The sequence below is a fragment of the Struthio camelus genome, chromosome 3 (assembly GCF_040807025.1).
Source record: "Struthio camelus isolate bStrCam1 chromosome 3, bStrCam1.hap1, whole genome shotgun sequence".
NCBI lineage: Eukaryota > Metazoa > Chordata > Aves > Struthioniformes > Struthionidae > Struthio > Struthio camelus.
In genome coordinates, this window is record NC_090944.1 from 126278535 (window position 1) to 126298784 (window position 20250).

General features: G+C 38.0%; 1 protein-coding gene across 1 annotated transcript in view; it reads right to left on the reverse strand.

Annotated features, from left to right (window-relative positions):
• Window positions 1-294: 294 nt before the first annotated feature.
• The window catches only part of CNIH3 (cornichon family AMPA receptor auxiliary protein 3), a 49365-nt gene continuing 29409 nt past the window's right edge, over window positions 295-20250 (reverse strand). Inside the window, exons 4-6 of the mRNA XM_068936531.1 lie at window positions 6155-6267; window positions 3499-3642; window positions 295-1209 (exon numbers count right to left, since the gene is read on the reverse strand). Coding sequence (XP_068792632.1) covers window positions 1182-1209; window positions 3499-3642; window positions 6155-6267 — 285 coding nt within the window. The 3' untranslated portion in view covers window positions 295-1181. The remainder of the gene's footprint in view (window positions 1210-3498; window positions 3643-6154; window positions 6268-20250) is intronic.

Below are 20250 nucleotides of genomic sequence, written 5' to 3' on the forward strand. Positions count from 1 at the left end.
ATTTAACAGCAGTGCTGGACACATGATGGCTTTGATTTGTTAAATCAAATAGATTAACCTAATATATAAATAGACTATGTTTATGTAGATGTGCATGTATATACATCTATATGAAGATATACAACCCACATATATGAATTTAAATGTGAATTAGATGATAAAATAAAAGCTTTTTAAAATTATAAGAGGAGCATCTTTCAATACCCATCTCATATGAGAAAAAACATTTTGTGCATTAGTTTCAGCTTAAATTTGGCAGCAGAAATAAAGCTGCACATCAGAACTACAGACCAAGACCGCTTGGTTCAGTATTTCTTATCCACCCTTCCAGTGGATACCACATCTGTGTTACAATCTTCTTTAAGATACGTAGCTTTTCCCACCATTTTTTGTACTCAGAGGAATACTATCCTGATAAGTACTTGACCTGATTAAGTCAAGTTCAGTGTATTGATACATGCCATTACATCTTATTGGTGCATCACAAATGAAGTACAAAAGTACCAGATATTCACCTACAGAAATGGCACATCATTAGAAATTAGAACACTACAGTTGCAAATTTGTTATTGTTGCTATGGGCGAGGAAAAAATAAACACTGAAACAACTTCACAGGATCCAATATCCCTGTTTGATTAGTGTCAAGTGAACATTCCTGGAGAACAGTCACACATCTTATCCGAACTCCAATCAGCGCTCGTTTTCAGAATGTATTATGTAGCTGTTCCTTCCTTGTAAGATGATCTCGCCTTCTGCTTCCTCAGTACCGAACATTCATTAAGAAAAGCAACTTTGCTCCCTGGAAGACAGCAGGGGCTACAGATTACAATGAATTCATTTAACCGAGTAGCATTATCCCTGAAGAGGTGAAGAGGTCTTTAACTCAGCCCACCTTGTCACAGTTTTTTGTTTTGTTTTGTTTGGGTTTGAAAAGTTACTGCAACACACTGGGAAACAAAAGGTAAACAAAATTAACTCAGCATTTCTCCACAGTATTCTGCTACTTCAGATAGCCGTCCTTCTTGCTGGGTCTCTCCTTCACGTGCTCTGTTTATTTCTTGGGTTCAAAGTTTTCATCTCTTTGCCTTTATTTTATTTTTTTAAATCATGCATCACTTGACTGACTTGTCCTTGCACCTTCAGCCTTTGTTGCTTTCAGTCTTTAATGATGATCTTTTCGTTAAGAGCTCACCAAAGTGTAGATCATGCTGAATGTAAAAGAAAGACACAACATGAAAGTATTCTTTTGAGGCATACAGAGCACTTCTTTGATTTGTATAACCCTTTACTGTCTGTTCCTCAGGTCTGACTGTAATGGCCTGTGCTTTCCTTTGCTGTATTGGTTCATATGCCTTCCATCTCTCTAAAGCATCTTAATTACGGTGGATTCAAGATGGGTATGAGAAAGCACTCAAGAAATAACAAATTCATTAGCAGTATCCTACTGTACCACAAGCTGTGTCTGAGCTTATTAAAGGGTGGTCTGATGCTGAATTTGAAAAATGAAGAAACAAAACCATTCTGCTTTATTGTGTTTGATCTCTAAAACTTCAACCAGCAACTCTTGTCAGGGCAGGCAGGGATTCCAATGAAAGTGCACTGTTTTGTTTCCTTTGGAAAAAACTCCATGCAGTGGAAGAAATATAAAATGCAGAGACCAGCTGGAGTGAATCCATACAGATAAAGTGGAACTCTGAAAAGTGAAGAAATCACAGTACATTTCCACAGCCCCATTTTACCATAATTCTATTTCGGACAATACCCAGGAAAGTACAGCAAAAGTGAATATAATTCATATTATTTTATTTAGCATCAGAGAGTGGATTTTAGCTCATGGTCACATTTTGAAATGAAGGGAGGGAGGATGCAGAGGAGGCTGCACAACACTAGAGCCCCAGCTAAAATGCTAAATCACACTACACAGCTGACTTTGACAGGGTCTGTTACCCAGCACAAAAATGTGGGGTTAAAAATGCTTCTTCCTCCACCCATGCCTTGCGATGATCTCTTCTTACTCTACCAACAGAGCTGGTCTAGCACAATTCCCATGCTTCCTGCTTTGGCCTCTTGCCTCTGCCGAGAGAGCTAGCAAGGGAAGGACATTCAGTCCAAACCCACAAAGCTACCGGATGCTACACTCCTGCTCGGATTCTTGCACCCCATCCATCTCAGTGTGAGTTACGCATCTAACAGCTTCTGTGGGTCTGGGCTCTTCCACTTCCTTTTTCCTTCTATATATGCACATGCAGGCACATACATACGCACCATGTGGCCAGAAAAATTTGTGCTAAATAGCATTTAAATGTAAACCTGAGAAACATCAACCTGCAGTAGTGACTCCTCAAGATAAGGTCGACAACAGAACACATAACGGACCAGTGATCAAAAGAGAAGTGACATTTATCCTCTTCCACCAGTGTACAATCATATCTTATAAAGGAAGTACAGCATGCAAGACTAGTTGGAAGAGGTGATCTATGCAAATACGTTATGGGAAAAAGAGTAGGAGAAAGGTGTCATAAAACACCATCTTCATTTAAAGTTAAAAGTGTTAGCCTTTCTTGTCAGGTAGTTCTATGGTGTAATTATAGAGGTCACTAAAAGCACAGGGATTCTGCTAAGGTCTTACCTTAAATACGATCTCCATGTATTCTTGCATCTGACATTTGCAACTATGCATTAAGGACATCTGACAGCTACAGCTGAAAGGGCTGCAGGTGGGGCGGGACTGGGGAGCAGAGTTCTGGACACTATAACCACGTCTGCCCCATCACAAAAAGGAAGTTGTAGGGACGGCTATACCTGTGTCCCACCTACCTACCACCCTGAGCATCACCATGTAGACAGCCTGTGGACTGCCCATGAGTGTGTGCCTGGTGAACTCACATGCCAGGCTCCTGCAGGAGCTCAGCCTGCTCTGGAGGGGATGTTCCCAACAGCACCAGAACACCCTCTACTCTTGTGATAGAGGAGATCTCATTTTTAGGTTCTAGATTCAGATGGGCTTACGGAAGACTGTGGGAAATACACTGGCAAATCCCTCACAACGTGGCAAATTATAAGCTAGCAAGCTATGCCAGTTCACCGATCACCAAGGGGCACCTCATGCGCTTTTAATTTATAAAAAAAAAGAAAAAAAAAATCAGCTGGCATAGCACAGATCAGAATTTGATCCTAATATTGGACATTATTAACTGCATTTTGATACAATGTCACTGTCGTAACACCTGCTATGTCAGCCATCCTAAGAGACTACGCAGAGGATCAAAAAATGTGTCGTCTTAGGTTGGTCCTAGGGTCTGGGTCAGGCTTCAGATATGCATTTAGTGGTATGCCTTGAGGTGTCAGTGGATTTAAGTACAAGGTGCTATGAGTGGGCATGCTTCCCTGAATCAAGATCAGGAAATGGGCCCATTTGCTCCAGTCATTTCTAAATACAGTATTACATGTCAAATGAAAACCAGCTACCATTTCCTTAGTAGGATGATCAGACTTACCAGTAAAGATAGTAGAAGAAGGAAAGGAGATAGAAAGCTAGCTTACACCAGGCCTCTTTCTGACAGTAACTCAAGGTATCTGCATTCATAACTGCGGGCGGATCATATGCTAGTTCTGAACTATCTGCTGGGCAATGAAAATACCTGAAAAAGCAGGAGAAAACATCTGGAATGACTCTGTAACATTCTATATTAAATATATGCAGATATACAGCCTCCTGCTCCTGATCATCAGCTAGGCTCAGAAGAAAATCTCCTTCCATGTTATATGAGGAATTTTCCGCTCTCTTTCAAGCCTCTCTTTCTGGACATTGTTAAAATCAGGATGCTAGTCTAAGCAGATGGTTCTTATAGGCCCAAACATTTCATGCATATGGATTTTCTGTGCTATTAATTCTTCACACTGACACATTCCGCCTTCCCATATAATTCTTTCTGGTTCACCCTCTAATAACTTATATACTGTGAGTGACAATATGTGGTGGTCTGTGATCATAGCATAGAGTAAGGATTCCTAGCCTTTAACTGCATCTATACAACTGCTTTCAGATATGATGAAAGGTAACAATCTCAGCCAACTGATAGCTCAGTTTCTCCAACTATAAAAGGTCAGTCAGTCAATATGGAGTCAATAACCGATGGTTGACTAAAGTTTTCTACACACAGCACTGCTCAAAAATTTACCATCCAAATACATTTCATCGGTTTTTGTTCTTACGATGGATAAATCTCTAATTAGTCTCAGCAACAACTGGATGTTTGAGGAAATCTTGAAAAAACAACTTTTTGGGCAAAGGAGCTTTCATCTCAATTACTTTGCAGTAAAAAGAAACAACTAAACAAAAAAGAAGTCCTGATCAACTTTAATGACACGCTTTAAGATCTGCATGAATCAAATGAAGTACTGTTATACATGCTGCTTGAAAGTAGTAATTTAACTATTAAAGATTGCTGGAATTGCTTAGACAGGTAGATAGATAAATAGATAGAGAGAAATAAAATCTCCATACCCCTAAATGACCAGCAATAAACTAAGTGGTCTTCCTCCCTTCTTCCTTTCTGTTATTAATCACATTCACTTATAATCTCTAGTAACATTGCAAGTTCTTTTTCAGAGACCATAAGTGAAATCCTTGCTTCATTATCTTCATTGGGATGAAAATATTATACAATACCTTCTTATGGATTTCTGAAGAACTTTACACAATGAGCCCAAACCTATCTGTCGTTAAAACAGCAGTAGTCAAGGAGTAATTATAGCAGCCCACAAGGAGACTCATGGAAACAAAGATAACCCAAAGTTCCCTCCAAAGGTGATACGACTATTCAGAGTCTCACCGTTTTCAGCTTGTGCATAAAATATTTTTTTTTATTTTTTAGACCAACATTATTGTCACACTTTTGTTGCTAACCCTTAGTAAAACAGTGCTAAAAACATTACAAGTTTTTACTGCATCAAACCAACAGGGAGAAAAGCACTGATAGTTTCACTCTGTTAGCTTTCTGAAAACTGTCCAGCCACTCTAACTTCTAGATAATACACTGTTCCATATCACTCTTCATTACTGCTGAGCTTTTGCAGAAAAACATGCAAAAAAGCTACCACTCTTTAGTAGCTAGGTGCTAACTGAGGTTACAAAATTGCATTGCATTCGTTACAGAATTATTTTTCAAGATATTGTGCAAAGTAGCTCTCTGCTACCATATGTATCTTTGTAACACGAAGAGACTCTGACAGACAAAAATCATCTGTGCTTTTACAAATTGTTGTGAGAATACAAAACTAGTGAAGGATTCCAGACTGAAAAAAATTAATGTCTCTTGGTTATCTTCAGAAGTGACAAAAGGCTGACTCTCTACTAAAACACAGCGGAAGCTGCATTGTCAGCAGCTGCCACTGCTCAGCCAGAGAAAATTAAAACTGCTCAACAGCAGGCCTAACTGAACGTGACTCCCTCTGAAAGCCTCTCAGTGAATATAAAGAAGCAGAGATCTGGAGCCAAAACAGCCCCACTTCTTCTCTTTGGCGAGGTAAAGACAACAGTTCATCATCTTCTGCAAACTTTATTCCAAGAGAGACTTTTCTTGCACAACAGAAATCCTCTACTGGAAAGGTATAGTGAGAAATGATATATTTTATACTGCCAAAACCCCATAAAGTTACCAGAGAAGATAAGCAAAATTCCCTCAACCTGCCCAGTAAATATGACAACTCCAATGGAAAGGCTTCCTTGCTAGGGCTGAACAAATATGTCTAAGGTCTTCAGCACACGGACTGTTTTACAAGTCTTTGTCTATGAAGTACTTAGTACCTCACTGAGTGCCATTTTCATATTTCAGCCCATTTCATTTCCAAGTTTTCATTCAGTTTGATTATGCTGTAATGATTACATCCTGAAACTCTTGGGAATATCTAATCACGCTAGTAACTGAAAGCTGCATTTATATATTACGTGTTTTCTTTCCCTACCTTAAACATTCATGAAAATATTTTTTTCTCTGGAAACTTGAATCTCAGCTGCTTATAGAAACGGCTTTCAGGCAAAACATATCCAGCCATCCTCCTGTTGCTGCAGTTTGTACTTCAAGCAATTTACACGTGCACCAAGATGGCAAATAAGGGTAACAATCAGTCAGCATATAAAGACAGGCTTACCTCCAGAAGTGATAAAGAAGCAAAGGAACGTTTAACCCCAGTGTGAGCCACTCTTGAGCGCACAAAAACATTATGCAGAAAAGGCTATGGATAGAGTATTCTGGCAACACCAGCTAAAAAGAAAGGAACAGAAATAAGAATAGATATCAGTGAAACACCTCTATGAGCTGCTAAGCTAGTTTTTCAGAAAATAAACCATCTCTGCAAGTCTATGTGTCTAGGTCTATCCCCAGACATACCTCAATTGACAGATGGTGTGGCTAAGAGCAATGAGCACAAGGTGCAGTGCCAAGCTTGTCTGGGTTCTAATCCTGGCTCTACTCCAGTGGCTTGTTGAGAGACCTGGGACAAATCACTTATCTTCTCAGTTGGTGCTCCACATTTCTGTCTGCAAAATGTGGATTGTATTACTGCCTCCTACACTGAAGCGTTGTGAGACTAAAGGAGTGAATGTTTATAAAAAAGTAAGAGTAAGTTTCGTTACTGAATCATTTGAAGAGGAAAGAATAAATCTAGTATTAAGGCTTCACCTGCTATATTGGAGGAGCGTCCTCCAATAAATAAAAGGCTACTTCTACCATTTTGGTATATTATGTGCATCCTGAAGAGATCAAATTCATTAGTAAGTGTTTTAAGCTAAAACCCACTAGGATGGAAAACTGACTTCCTTAGTAAATCCATGGCTCCCATCACTATGTGTTTCAGACCCAAGACGATTCTTTCTATTAAAAGAAGTGAGTGGGCAGCTAGCAGAAACTGAAAATTACACGATGTTAATTCAGAGTGCTTATTTCTAACGGCATTTTACTTTTTTCCTCCCGTTTCTTAGTTAGCTTTCTTCTCTTATTTTTTCTGATGCCCTTTCTCAGAAATCTCTGTTATCTTCATTCAAGTCATAAAAGACATTAATTTCCAACAGCTTATATTTCTCATCAGCTATGCAGTCCCACATACTGTTCATCCACATTCCTTGCTATGTCTTGGAGCCATGTCAACTGAAGTTAAATCACAAAAGCCATTTGAGTGGCTTCTTTTAGTTTGAAATCATTTTCATCTGTCCAATAGCTAAAATAAACCCTATTTTTGAAAACAATGAAAAACCTACTATAATGTCTCCTACACAGCTATGCTATAGTGGAGTCCAGCTTCCTGACTTTTAGGACACTTTCCATCTCACATGGAACATATTTTGTTACTTTCATTTAACGTTAATACGTCAAGTAGTTAACATATTTGGATATCTCTTACTCTATATCTATGCCTTGAGCTTTAGCATCCATAAAAGCTTACCTTATATGGATGACAAAACATGATACAATTACATAGTTTGGATTCCAGATGGCAGTTATTTATCACTGCTCAACTTTTATTTTTAGAATGTGATTTGTAGCATAACTACAACCTTTCCCAAAATAATGATTTGTCACAAGCTGCAGAAAAGAAAGGTCTTAATGATGGACGTCTACTCATAAACATCCTAGCACTTAAAGAGTAGAACATCCGTTATCACATATTTAACTTCTGATTCCACCTCAGTCCACAAAATTAACAAGAACACAACCCCGGTGCCTGATCAACAGGCTGGCTAGTAGTAACAAGCAAGGAAACCCATGGTGGAAATTGATGAAGAGCTTAAAAAAAAAAAAAAACACCAAAATAATCATCAGGAAACTGAAGAGGAAACAAAGGAAGCAGTGGATTCTCAGGAACATGCTTTCAAGTCACTGTTTGTGGTGTAAATTAAATCTACCTAAGCTTTTGATAGAACAACAAAAGGGCCATTTCTGTCTCTTTGCCCTTTTCTTGGAGTGATATTTTCCCATGGACATAAACGAATACAGGATCAGTGCCGGTCACAGTTTCTGAAGGGACTCTGTACAGAGAGGAGAAAACAAAGCCCAGCCTGCAGGCCAATTAGAGTTTATAGTCAGGTGATTTAGTCACAAGACTAAATCTAAAAGTAGGTGAGAAAATTGAAAGCATAAAGCTTAGAAGGGCCCTCACAGCACGGCTTGTGAGAAAAAGAAAACTGTAACTCCAAATAACTGAAAAACAACACTGCTTCAGTTTTTGGCTGGAAGAATCATCCTGCAGTTTGACACAATGTCCTCTGAAACCAATGGAAACTTTCAATCAATTTTACCGAATGCTGCATTAGAAAGAAGAAAACTGGCTTAGAATCAAGGAGCAGTCATTCCTTATCATTTCTGCTGAGGTAGTCAACTGAGATGATAATTTCTGTGATGTGGATATCTCTTCAATAGGAATTAAACTAAGATCTTTAATTTATTTCCGGGAGACCATATGAAGCTGTTAGATGGTAAGTATGTTAGGATATAACAGTGTATTTCTACTTTGAACCCCGAGCAATTTGCCTCAAGCAATGACCTCTGGTTTCTAACACAAGCAATAAGATAAACTCTTGAGATGGTTACAGAATACAGAGTTGAAGGAGAAATTGGCAAATTCTTAAGAGCTGCAACTTGGTTACTTTGGGTGGCAAGCCAGTAAACGGCCTTACGAATTTATCGCTAGGAACTCTGCTTACTGGCATTTACCCATGAAAAAATCATGAAGAAGACTGAAAAGGAAGTCACAGTTTCTTGAGCAAAATGATGCTAATCAGAAACATCTTTTGTTATAATGTACAAAAGCAAGGGAAGGAAACTACTGTACCTTTCTATGCTTTGCTCTGATAGACCTATTTACTTAAATATACGTTTCCGTAACTACTTAAAATCCTTATTCAGAGTCCACCAAATCCACTTAAAACATAAAATCTTCGGTAGATATCATATTTATATAATCACCATCTCACTATAAATATTCAATATATCCTCATACAAAGTCATACACATATGCCTGGACATGTAGACATATTTCGTCTCCTCAAATTCATAAGAAAATAAGGAAGGCTTTGCTGCGTGCAGATGTCTAGGCTTGGTTGAACTACAGCATGGGAAAATGAATACTGGAGCTGAGCACCTGGTCAGCAACTTCATGTTTGTAGGAATACAAACTCTTCTGTAGATCACAACTGCAGAAGGGCATTTCTCAGGTAGTTCGGTCCTAAATCACATTATTCAGTTTCCTATTCCTCAGTACATGCTGTTGTTCTTATACAAAAGATAACCCCATCTTTTCCTGCCAGTCCTTCTTCTCCTTGTTCTATTATTACATATGAGTATTTCCTTCCCTTATGTGACTTTGCTCTTCCCTTTAAATGGATCATCTCACCTTTCAATGAAATAAATCTTACAGTTTGATTCATCAGTGAATATGGCACACAGTATATTTTCCTAGTTTTGGTTTCTGTGATGTAGTAAAGCAGGATGAATAGTAGTTTCCTTCCATCAGTGCTAATAACTTCTGCATATTTAGGAAATCAACTTAATAAATGAATCAAACTGTTTTCCCAATCACTATCAAGTCACTGAAGTGACAAGACCTCATGCTTCTTTCAACTCCTTTCTTACGACAAATACTCCTGAATGCTACACAGTAATAATAGGAAATATCAGGTTTTTCACACAACCTTTTTTTTTTTTTTTTTTTTTTAAATAAAAAAGACTCTAGGTCTACTTCAGTCTCCTTCCCTGCACCCCAGCCTCCATACTGTCACCAAAATGTTACACTTTACCCAGGAATCTCCAGGCATTAGGCACTCTACCCTTTCCAGGATTTCTGAGACAGTCTTTATTTTGCTGTTAAAGGCTAAGACAACTTCTTCTCCTAATGCTTTCCTTCCCCTCCCACAAATGATAGGAAAATACTGAGAAGTGAAGGTTGAATTTCCTTCACATAAGAGCGCTGTTGATTACCCAAGTGGAAACAAGTTATTTACCTTGCAAACACACAAGCCCTTTTCCATCCACCTAATAGCAACAAGAAACTGAAAACACCATGTATGCATGGAATCATGCCAGGGCCCCAATTTAGGCCTCATGTAAGTGCATGCTGCTTTATCACAGCAGTTAACGCTACTGCACCTACTTCCACTAAAGGATGCCTGCAGCTTGTCACTATGGTGCTCACTTTGCTGCCTTTTCTGCAGTATCACTTGCTAAAGCTGACTGGTAGAATTTGTCTTCGTTTGCAACAGGAAAAGGGGGGGGGAAGGGAAATGAACCCAAGGTTTTCAGAACACAGAGTTCATGTAATGACACTTTAGAGTCCATCTAATAGAGTCTGCCAGAACTAACCTGGGTTTACTAACCTCCTGCTTATTTGGAGCTGCAGTTTACTTTTTTCTCACTGCCAGAACTAACCTGAGAGGAATGTCAACTGCTGAACTAAAGACGCTGTGAGACTAAAAGGAGATAATTATTTAACCCTGAAATTCTGCTAATTGAACAATACAGATCATGAAATTCGGAAGACTGTAGCGCAAGTGAAAAAGCATAGTTGCACAGAAAAATAGCAGCAGTGTGTGCATTGACCCAGAATGGGCGTGTATCTGAAAGGCACATACATCAAAACAAACAAATCATGTCTGTTTGCTCTAGCTGTTACACAAACCAAAGAGGCAGGATCCACTGTATATTACTGAAAATACAGTGACCATACATCTCAGCATTTGCAACAGTTTTAAACACACTGCTTTATGCACTGGTTAAACACATGAAACACATTACATTTACTGTTTAAGTACAGGAAGGCTTCCTACTTATATTTTCCATTGCATCTTTTCAATCCGCTTTAAATGATTTGAGTTACATGACTTGCAGAACTTCCTCTGAAAGGCTGCCCTAGAGCCCCAAACAATGCCTTTACGTGAAATACACTGAATTTTTCCAGTCCAAACTTCCAGGTTCAATTTCATCGAATTCTCCTGTTAAATTCCACACTCATTTGTGTCTCTGCAAGCTCTGTTCTCCAGTTGCTTATTATGGTTGCCTTCTGGAAATTCAGTTGCATGGGTAAAACTGTTATGACACAAACTTATATCCCAAGCATTTTAGGTTATGCACACCTGTGCTAACCCAAGCATCAAGAAGCAACTAGCAGTTTGTTATATAGATACACGTGACTATCTGCAAAGAAAATGGATGGAAAAATGGATGTCTGACCATCAGAAGAACAACTTGCAGCCTGAAGTCTTTCTGTAGTATAGAACTTACCAAGTGCACATATATAGTTCTACATTTTATCCAGCGGAGAGCAATGCTGCATGCATGCGGGACTGAGTCTTACGGACTGAACGCAGAGCACATATAAAAACAAAGGCTGCATCACCTGCATTTTCACCCCTCCCCCTTTCTGGCCTGCAATGAAAAGCAGCAGCACAAAGCCAACGCTTTCTAAAGGGAATTTCGTAATTCTAATGCATTATTGGAGTTTGTTTGAGCAGTATCAAGTGCATATGAACGTAAGTCAACCCACAGCACAGATATCTGACAGTGAAATGAGTAACACAAAGAACCTAATTATCATTCTCACTAAGTAGTCCCTGTCCATCTGTGACATGGTACCAGACCTAATATTAAAATATAGGATTTCCCGATTCTATTTCCATCTCAGCTACTAGAAGATGTTTAGGCCTATCATCTTACTTCTTAATTATCTACTTTTATCTTCTCTAAGAGGGGGATAATTATATTTAAGATCTATAGATTCCATTAGAGCTGTTAGTGGAATAACAGGGCAGGGAATATCTTCTAAATCTGTCTATATAATACTTTGCTTTGAGCTAGTTTATGACTACAGTATTTAAGCCTTATCATAATACAAATAATAATAACTATTTGACAAGAGTGACAGAGAAAGATCAGGTCGTTACAGAATATCTATCAAGAATATCTATAAAGATTTCTGTTTTGCAGAGCCTGCTGGAGGTTATAACAGTCAACAGGTAAAGAGGTTATGAAGGGTATTAAGTAAAAGCTTCTCCACTGTAAGGCCTGCCGGGCACTAGCCCAATTGAAAAGGTGCCCAGTCAGTAAGGCACACGTGCTGTGATCTTATAAGGGTATGTCCTTTGCTAACTGTTCTTTTCTGCAGGAATCAAGAGAGATCTTCGCAACTTTTTTTTTTTTTTTTTAAGTTAATTCAGAACCAGTAACAGTACTGACCCAGCGTCAGTAACCCCAGAGGGCGAACTTCCCTCATTTTCACAATGTGGATACAAAACAGGGTAACAAAAGCTTTCCTGCCCTACCTCACTACCTGTTTCAGACATAGCCAGACAGGACCCCCACAGATGGGGTTAGTCCAACAGCCCAGGCAGTCTTTGTCTGTTCTCCCAAAACTGGTGAGAATGATAATTAGTATCACAGCTGTTCATTAGGAACTAGAAAACTAGCACCTCATTTCACAGACAGGTCTATGAATGCAGAAATCTCAGTGATCATTAAAATGAAGTTCAGCCATCTGCATGGTACACGAAGGGCCCTCAGGCCTTCTCCCTGGAGCCTGCCTCAGACTGACAGTTTCATAAATACTGAAAACTATGTGTTCACTAAAGTGTTGTTCCCGTATCTGGAATGTAAAGACTGTCGTCTGCGGAAGTGGAAGATGACTGTACCACGCAGATATGGTAAAGACGATCCCTGCCCTGCTATTCTAATAGATCTACTGAAAACATCATCATTTAAATGCAAGGTAGGAAATTTACTCCCCCACAGAATCAGTTTCCATCCATATATCAGGTATGATGAAAAAATCAGTTCATTCTATTTTTAACCATGGTACTGTTTATCTGTATTCGCACAGAGGCTGCAGAGAGCTGGATACTGACTCCACTTAAATGCACAATAAATATCCTGTTAAACATAACAGCGGTGTTCAAATTAACCCCAATATCCTCTGTTTTATTAAAAAAAGCAAATTATTATTATTATTAAAAAGCAAATATTTATTTTATTTCATATCAAATTAAAGCAAATACAGACCATTAGCAAGTCAAATTTTGCCAATATCTTCAATATAGCTCTGAGAAGCAGATGCATAAATTTTGTTACCCAAAGCAGCTGCGAATTCTACTCTCAGGAGAGCATTACAAGCAGCAGAATTGTAAGGCAACAGGTTGTCTATTACAGGCATACTTTGTTTGCCACTTTGATTCCCGAATTAACATTTAAAAGATGGGATTAACAGCAAAATAGAGCGGTGAGCCTGAAATAGTTTTATATGTAAATATTTTCACGAGTAATAAATAGTATTATGAATAACCGTGTATATCTCCCCTCAAAGGATACTTCAGTTTCCATCACATATTGCACTGGCAAGTCTCACTTCCTCTCCCTGGAGTAAAGGGGGCAGTAAGGCCCAAACTGTGACTGAATCTAAAATTTGAACTGTTCCTTCTTAGGCTTGCAACAGTTATAGAGCTTTTCCCCTTATGATCCACTCCTGCTTTGAACACCTGTGCAGGAACAGCAGGATATAGCTTTTCATTATCTTTAGTTAAGGACATAGACATCCTTTGGTAATGATTCCTGAAAATTTCAAGTATTTCATGATCTAACGTTTGAAAAGTGCTGAATTCGACTTCTAAATCTGACCAAAAGTAGTGCTGGCACAATGCACCTATAAACCAATGTCAGTAGTGACTGAATTGCCTGACAAAAAGACTATACATCCTAGTCCTGCATATTCCTTCTTTCCCATATGAGGATCACTTTCTCGTCTAGGCCTTTAAAGACCTGGTAATTATTAGGATAATTTAGCCAAGCTTGAGGCTTATTTGCTAATAAGTTGTGTTTACTTATCACACTACATGACAAAACGCAAACAATAAGAACTGGCCTATTTGTTTCTACAGCGGTGTCAAATACTGATTTCTATTCATAGAACAGAAAAAAAAACAAAAAACAAAAAACCCCCAAGGACAGTTATTTAGCTATTATTTAATAATCTTAGGAACAGGTGAAATTTTTCTAGTGCTTTAAGTCCTCATAACTCCATGTCTCTAATGTTTCCTTCAGAATAACAGTCTGCAACTGGTTCACAAAATCGCTTGGGAGAAAGCACCACAAGCACTGTTTTAAGCCAATAGCATTTTTCATTCAAATAGTGCCAGGCTTTCACGCTAAATGTTTTTAGATCAACGGTGCAGAGTTTTGAAACTTGAGATATTTCTGATTTTCAATCATAACAGTGTGTTCGGGCATGATGAAAGAAATATATTTGTTAAAGGAAACTTGACTTAGAACATTTTATGCACAAATACAGAATCCTATTTATTATGACTCCATTTGAAGATATTTGAAAGGAGAAAGCAGATCTAGGTGTACAAAACTGCCTGGGAAACCTTTTGATTTTATTTGATTATCTGAAAATAACCACAACACATATCTGTACAAAGCCATTTGCCACATTTTGGGTGCATTTTCTTATTCATCAGGATACTAACAAAATGCTCACATAAACATCTCTCATTCGATTCAAGGAGAAACCAGAAATTTGCTTTACATAATCAGCAGCTTAGAAGAATGCTGAGAACACATAGTTAGAAAATGACTGAACAGAATACAAGATAGGATGACTTACTGTTATTTACTTTAAACTCACTTTTGCAGTCTTTATTTAGACATTTATTGCAGTCTTCAGCTGGTCCTGCATTTAAATTCATTGATATCAGAGCTGGGAACTTCCCTTCGATTTACATCATAACACATTGTTGACACTATTCTAGGGCACAGGAATGTAGTAAATGCCCTCTTTGGCTCCCTTCAAATCGTATTTTCTAGTATTCTGTGATTACATAGTACAGACAAGTAGATATTAACCAAAATAGCCCAGTAAAACAGAAAAATGAAAGGCCAAACACTTAATTAACTATGGGTCTGAGCATGCAGCTTGTACTCGCACATCAGGTCTTTCATTTGAAATCACGAAAATAACCAGATAGCATGAGTACTGGAAAGGGAAATATATACAAGGAAAGGAGGAAAGGGATTATGTTCAGTACTTTTACTGCAATAGCAGACTGTTCTAGTAAACACGAACCTGGTATGTTTACAATAAAATGTGTAAAGAAGAGATGCGTGTTTATGGGGCTATTTGTGCATAAAGCATATATGCTGCCAACTCTTTGGTCGCAGTTCTAATGTCAGTTCTGTAGAACGGCTACTGTTCATAGTTTCATTCTTTCTGATGACACTATATCTATTTAGGTACCCAAGAGATTGAATAGGGCACCTCCCCATTTTATTCCCAATCCATATTTCATAGACAGTAAATATAACACATGGGCAGAAAAGAGAGGGAAGGAGAGAAAATTTTAGATGATCTGCAGAGAAAGAATTTCCTCCAAGAATACAAAAGAGAAAAGGGGGCTCAGCAATGAAGGTGCTGAAGCCCTGAGCTTGGTCTACGTTCCATTGCAAACTCATTGCAAGATCTGGGGAAAATCATTTCGTCCCTCATTTTTTTGGATGCGAACAAAACTCAGCTATTCCTATAGATACAAAGTGTGCATCTCTATCAATATGTAAATTCCACCCTCTTTTGGGCAAGCTGCAGAAAACAATTAGACCAACACAGAGCTATTAAAAGCGCATCATACCTCAGAAATATTTTATTTGCTTTTCCTGTTTCCTCACTTCCCCTGCCAAGCTACATCCTTCTTTCCCTTGCTTGTGCGATCTGAGGATAGTCCTGCTGTTTACGCAAACAGCAAATTTAAAATTTATCACATTCCTCTTCTGATTAACAAGAGGTACTCCACCAAACTGCCTAAAAATAAATCATGCATAAGCCATGATTTCCATAAACTAAAAATTGTGTACTAATACAACTTTAAATTTTATTATTTCAGCATAAAAAGTTATTAGGTCTTAATATAAAAACACCTTGTCAGAAGCATTCTGAAGGTAGAAGAAAGTTGCCATCACCATCCCTAACACTTCAGCAGTGAAAGTATCTTTCAAATAATTTATAAAAAGAAGTATTCAGACTTTTCACACATGCCAGTTTTCTCTCTCTCACACACACAGACTCTAATGTACTTAGAAGAGTCCTAGGTCACTTCAAACAAAAGAAAATTTAAATGGATTTAGTTTTATAAAAGATGCTGGATTGATAGTCCAAGTCCTAACTTACAGAATCTGCACAGCATGGCAAGCCTACGTCCTGCAAAATCTAGTGCGGATCTAATTAATGCTTTAGAAATAGCAATATCCTTTATTCCAATGCTTACATGCAATGTCTAGAATTTCTTCTGAGACAGTTTGCATATGAGCTAATTATGTGTGCATACATATAGCAGAGGGGAGTTTGCAGCTCATGCTCGCTGTAATCTTAACAAAGATCTATCTCATCATATTGTCTATATTTATCAGCATTTTTGTAAATCAAACATCATAAAAGTCTCTAAGCACAGAATACCAAATATTTTCACTCCCAACAGCTCTCAGTCAGACTGGAGTAGTTTTCAGTCACTACTGGACTAAATTTGAACAGCTGCTATAGAGATTAAAGACTATAAGCAATTATAAACTCAGTGAACCCTCAAACCTCTCAAAAAGAACAAACCCTTTTTTTTAAACTTGAATTAAAACTAAGATATTAAAATTATGCCTGCTAGTAAGAAAACTTTTGAGCTTTCTGAAAACAAGAGTTCCATCACTGCATCAGCCGTGCAACCTTTCTTTTTCTGCTGTGCACACATTTTGTGAGCATAAATGTATGCTCTTCAGAGTAGGGAATATTGCTTACTACGTGTTTTTTTAGCACCTGGTACATAAGGCTTGAATGTTTACTTGAGCCTGGAAGAATTGCTATAATGAAAACACTTTTGAAGCTATGATGGGGAAGGAGAGCCAAGTCTTGCTGAAAAGCATCTTTCGCTGGAGGCACAACAGGGCCTTTAAAAGATCACAGTACCCAATTAATGAAATAAGAAAAGAACGCAAAATGCAAACAGTGGCAAAACATAAAACAAAGGAATATTCACCTAATCACAACTAAAGCAGAATTACTCCTATAATACATTTTCTTCCAGATTTTCTAGTATATTGGACATTAGAAGGCTCCTCATTACTCCCTTGCGTAAACAAAGATAACAAATATCTTGACAAATAAGAACACTCTGAAAATTCCTTTTTGAATAAATTGAAGACATTTTTAAAATGTGAGGATTGTTCATATGATAACGTTCATTTGGAACGTCTCTGTAGTCTCAGTAACAGATCATACATCTAAACCTCTAAAGCAATAAGGACTACTGAAAAATTGTTTCATATTAATATTGTTTATCAGGTCAGTTACTATAGAGTTCAGGCTCTGATAATTATCAGACTAGCAATGTAACTGATATCAGATCCAAAGGCACCCCAGCTTCTTGGGAACATGCACCAGGCACCTTCCTTTGTGACACTGCTCTCTCTCAGTAAAGGCCAGACCCAAAGTTCCTGAAGAAAATGATGATTTTTCAAGGGGTAAAGCACAAGTGAAGTGCTACAAAGACACGGGCTGAATTGTCTTATTCAAAACTTGTATTTCCCCTCCTTATTCCAGTCAGAGTTTGACCTTTGTTGCCTCTCTTGAGCTTCACTGTGAACTTCTACACAGATTCAGAAAAATTCAATCACCACCACCAACAATGCACTGAACAGTTTTTATCTAAATCTTACCCAGCAGAGACAATCACAGAATAGTTGAGGTTGTAGGGACCTCTGGAGATCATCCGGTCCAGCCCGCTGCACAAGCGGGGTAAGCTAGAGCAGGTTGCCTAGGATCATGTCCAGTCAGGTTGGAATATACAGGTGTACAAGGCAGGCATCTTTTGCTTAAGCAGACTTATCTTTACAGTATGGCTATGCTGCAATGTTTGCTTTTTCTGTCAGGTCTAACTAAATGAGGAATTAGAACATCTTTACTGGAGTTGAAAATAATTTATAGTACTACTAAAGGCTGCTCTTGCAACTGGTATTGCTGCTGTTTCCAGTTTTGCAACAAACTAACTGGCCTATGGCTGAAGTCTCTGCCTATAAGATTTGTCATACCCATGAAGAAAACATGATCCCTGTCTTATATACGGACGGATTCACACCACTTAAAAAACTCTGAGTGACGATACATCACGTTTGCTAAATTTACTTGTATAACCTTACATGAACTGCTTTGATATATCATGCAATATGATTACAGAAGTACTCTGCCAATGACTATCAGCACAGAGACTGGCTAAAAGAATGTCACAGAATATGAACCCCTAAATCCATGATGAAGCAATCAGCTGACACATCCATTACATTATCTCAGGCTTGTAAATGATGAGGCTGAACTTTGGAGAAAGTGATCAATGCAATAATCAGCAGATTTACTAAGAAGCAAAGAATGTGGTCAGTCAATTGAAACCAGTTACTGGGACACGTGGCACTCTCCAAAGGGGTATGGCCACTACAGCTACTGCATGCAAAGAAGGGTAGGAGCTATTGCTGCTTGAAGGTCTGGAACCTAACAAGGTACAAATACAAAAGAGAATTCACTTGGCAATTACTCTAGCACACACTGATCAGCCTCCTTCATCCAAAATATGCAGGAAAGAAGCTGTCAGCTGAATAAGAAGTAGCATGAATAAGAAGGAGAGACATGCCTACCTCTTCAAAAATGCTGACTTTCTGTAATATTTATCTGCATTTAAAGTAGAATAACCTCCACACTGAGAAATTAATGTTTTCATCTGCTATTAAGGAAAAGTTAAAAGCAGATGAAAATCTTGTCCCCTATTAACTGATCCAGCAAGTTAGCAAACTTTCACTGGTTACTTTTCTCCCGAGCTTTGAGTATGTGTATTCAATGCTGACATCAGGCATGACACAGATGCAAGATCAAGCTTGATCTTCTTCCTGGGAATTCTCCATCTACAATTGAATCTGTAGCGTTAGCCCAAAACCCTTCAAATTTCTGATTACTTATGCCTCTAAATTACTGTTGCTTTCATACATAAGTGGTTTGGGCTTTTTTTACAGTATATTTAAAAATGAAAATATACTAAGTTTTACTCCGACACTCAGGTGTTTGGAATTATAACTATATACTATGTTCACTAAATTTTATTTCTGTACCATATCTCAGTCTGAACCGAATGTCTTCCTTAACTGTCATTTAAGTGCAAATAACCAAAGCCTGTAAATACATTGAAACCTAATTATGATGTATATTAGGGAATACGCTGTAAAATATAAAGTAAACTGAAAGGAGGATTCTATTTTTGCAAGGTAGTAAAACCCAGAACTTTATCTGGTAAGCACCACAACAATTGAATACACAAATTTCTAACACTGTTATCCCACGTGCAGCTTCACTAGAAAACACAGTGACAGAACTACTAGAACAGATTAAGCCTGGACAACCCCCAACTTCCTAGCTAGACCATTAAAACCTACTTTGAAAAGGATTAAGTGAAGAGAGTTTTTTAACACCCCAGCTCCTGATTTACCCTTCCCTGTGGCTGTTGCTGCTGCTAGTACTGGAGTGCTGAACTGACTGTAACTCTGCGTATATAAAAATTGTTCTCGGTGTGTGTGTATGGGGAGGTTGCTTATTTTTTTGTTATTTTTTTAAGGCAGTTCAAGTTCAGCTGGAACATCTTTGAGGTTAATGTCACCTTGCCTGTGGTTAGATTTCTTGCTGAATTTATTCTCTTCTGATCATCCCTTTAGGACGTGCAAAAAAAAAAAAAAAACAATCAAGTAAAATCAGGGTAAAGGGTTGAGCTCTGGTACAGTATTTTCTTATACTTGCAGTTTTACGAATCTTATGCTCAACCTAATTAAAATGCTTCCACTGCAGTAGGGAAATGAACAAAAAAAATCTGTCTTTTTATCTATCTCAGTTCCCTTCCAGGTACGCTCTTGTTCTAGTTTTGCTGTTCATAAATTACTCTTACTTGAGTTTAATGGGGTTTAAAAACAAACATTCCCTGTTATTTTGAGAAAGGTCACTTATGTTGTTCAGCAGTGTTTGGCATGAGTAAACTAAAGTCTGAAATGTTTGCTGAGAATGAAGCAAGTTCAATGAACTTTCCTTCTTAGAGTAAGGATTTGCCAGCTTAATTCAGACATCATGATGCTGTTGCTTATAGTCATAACCTACTCACAGCTTAATTTAAATGTCCTCAAAGGTAAAGTAATAATATTACAGTGGTT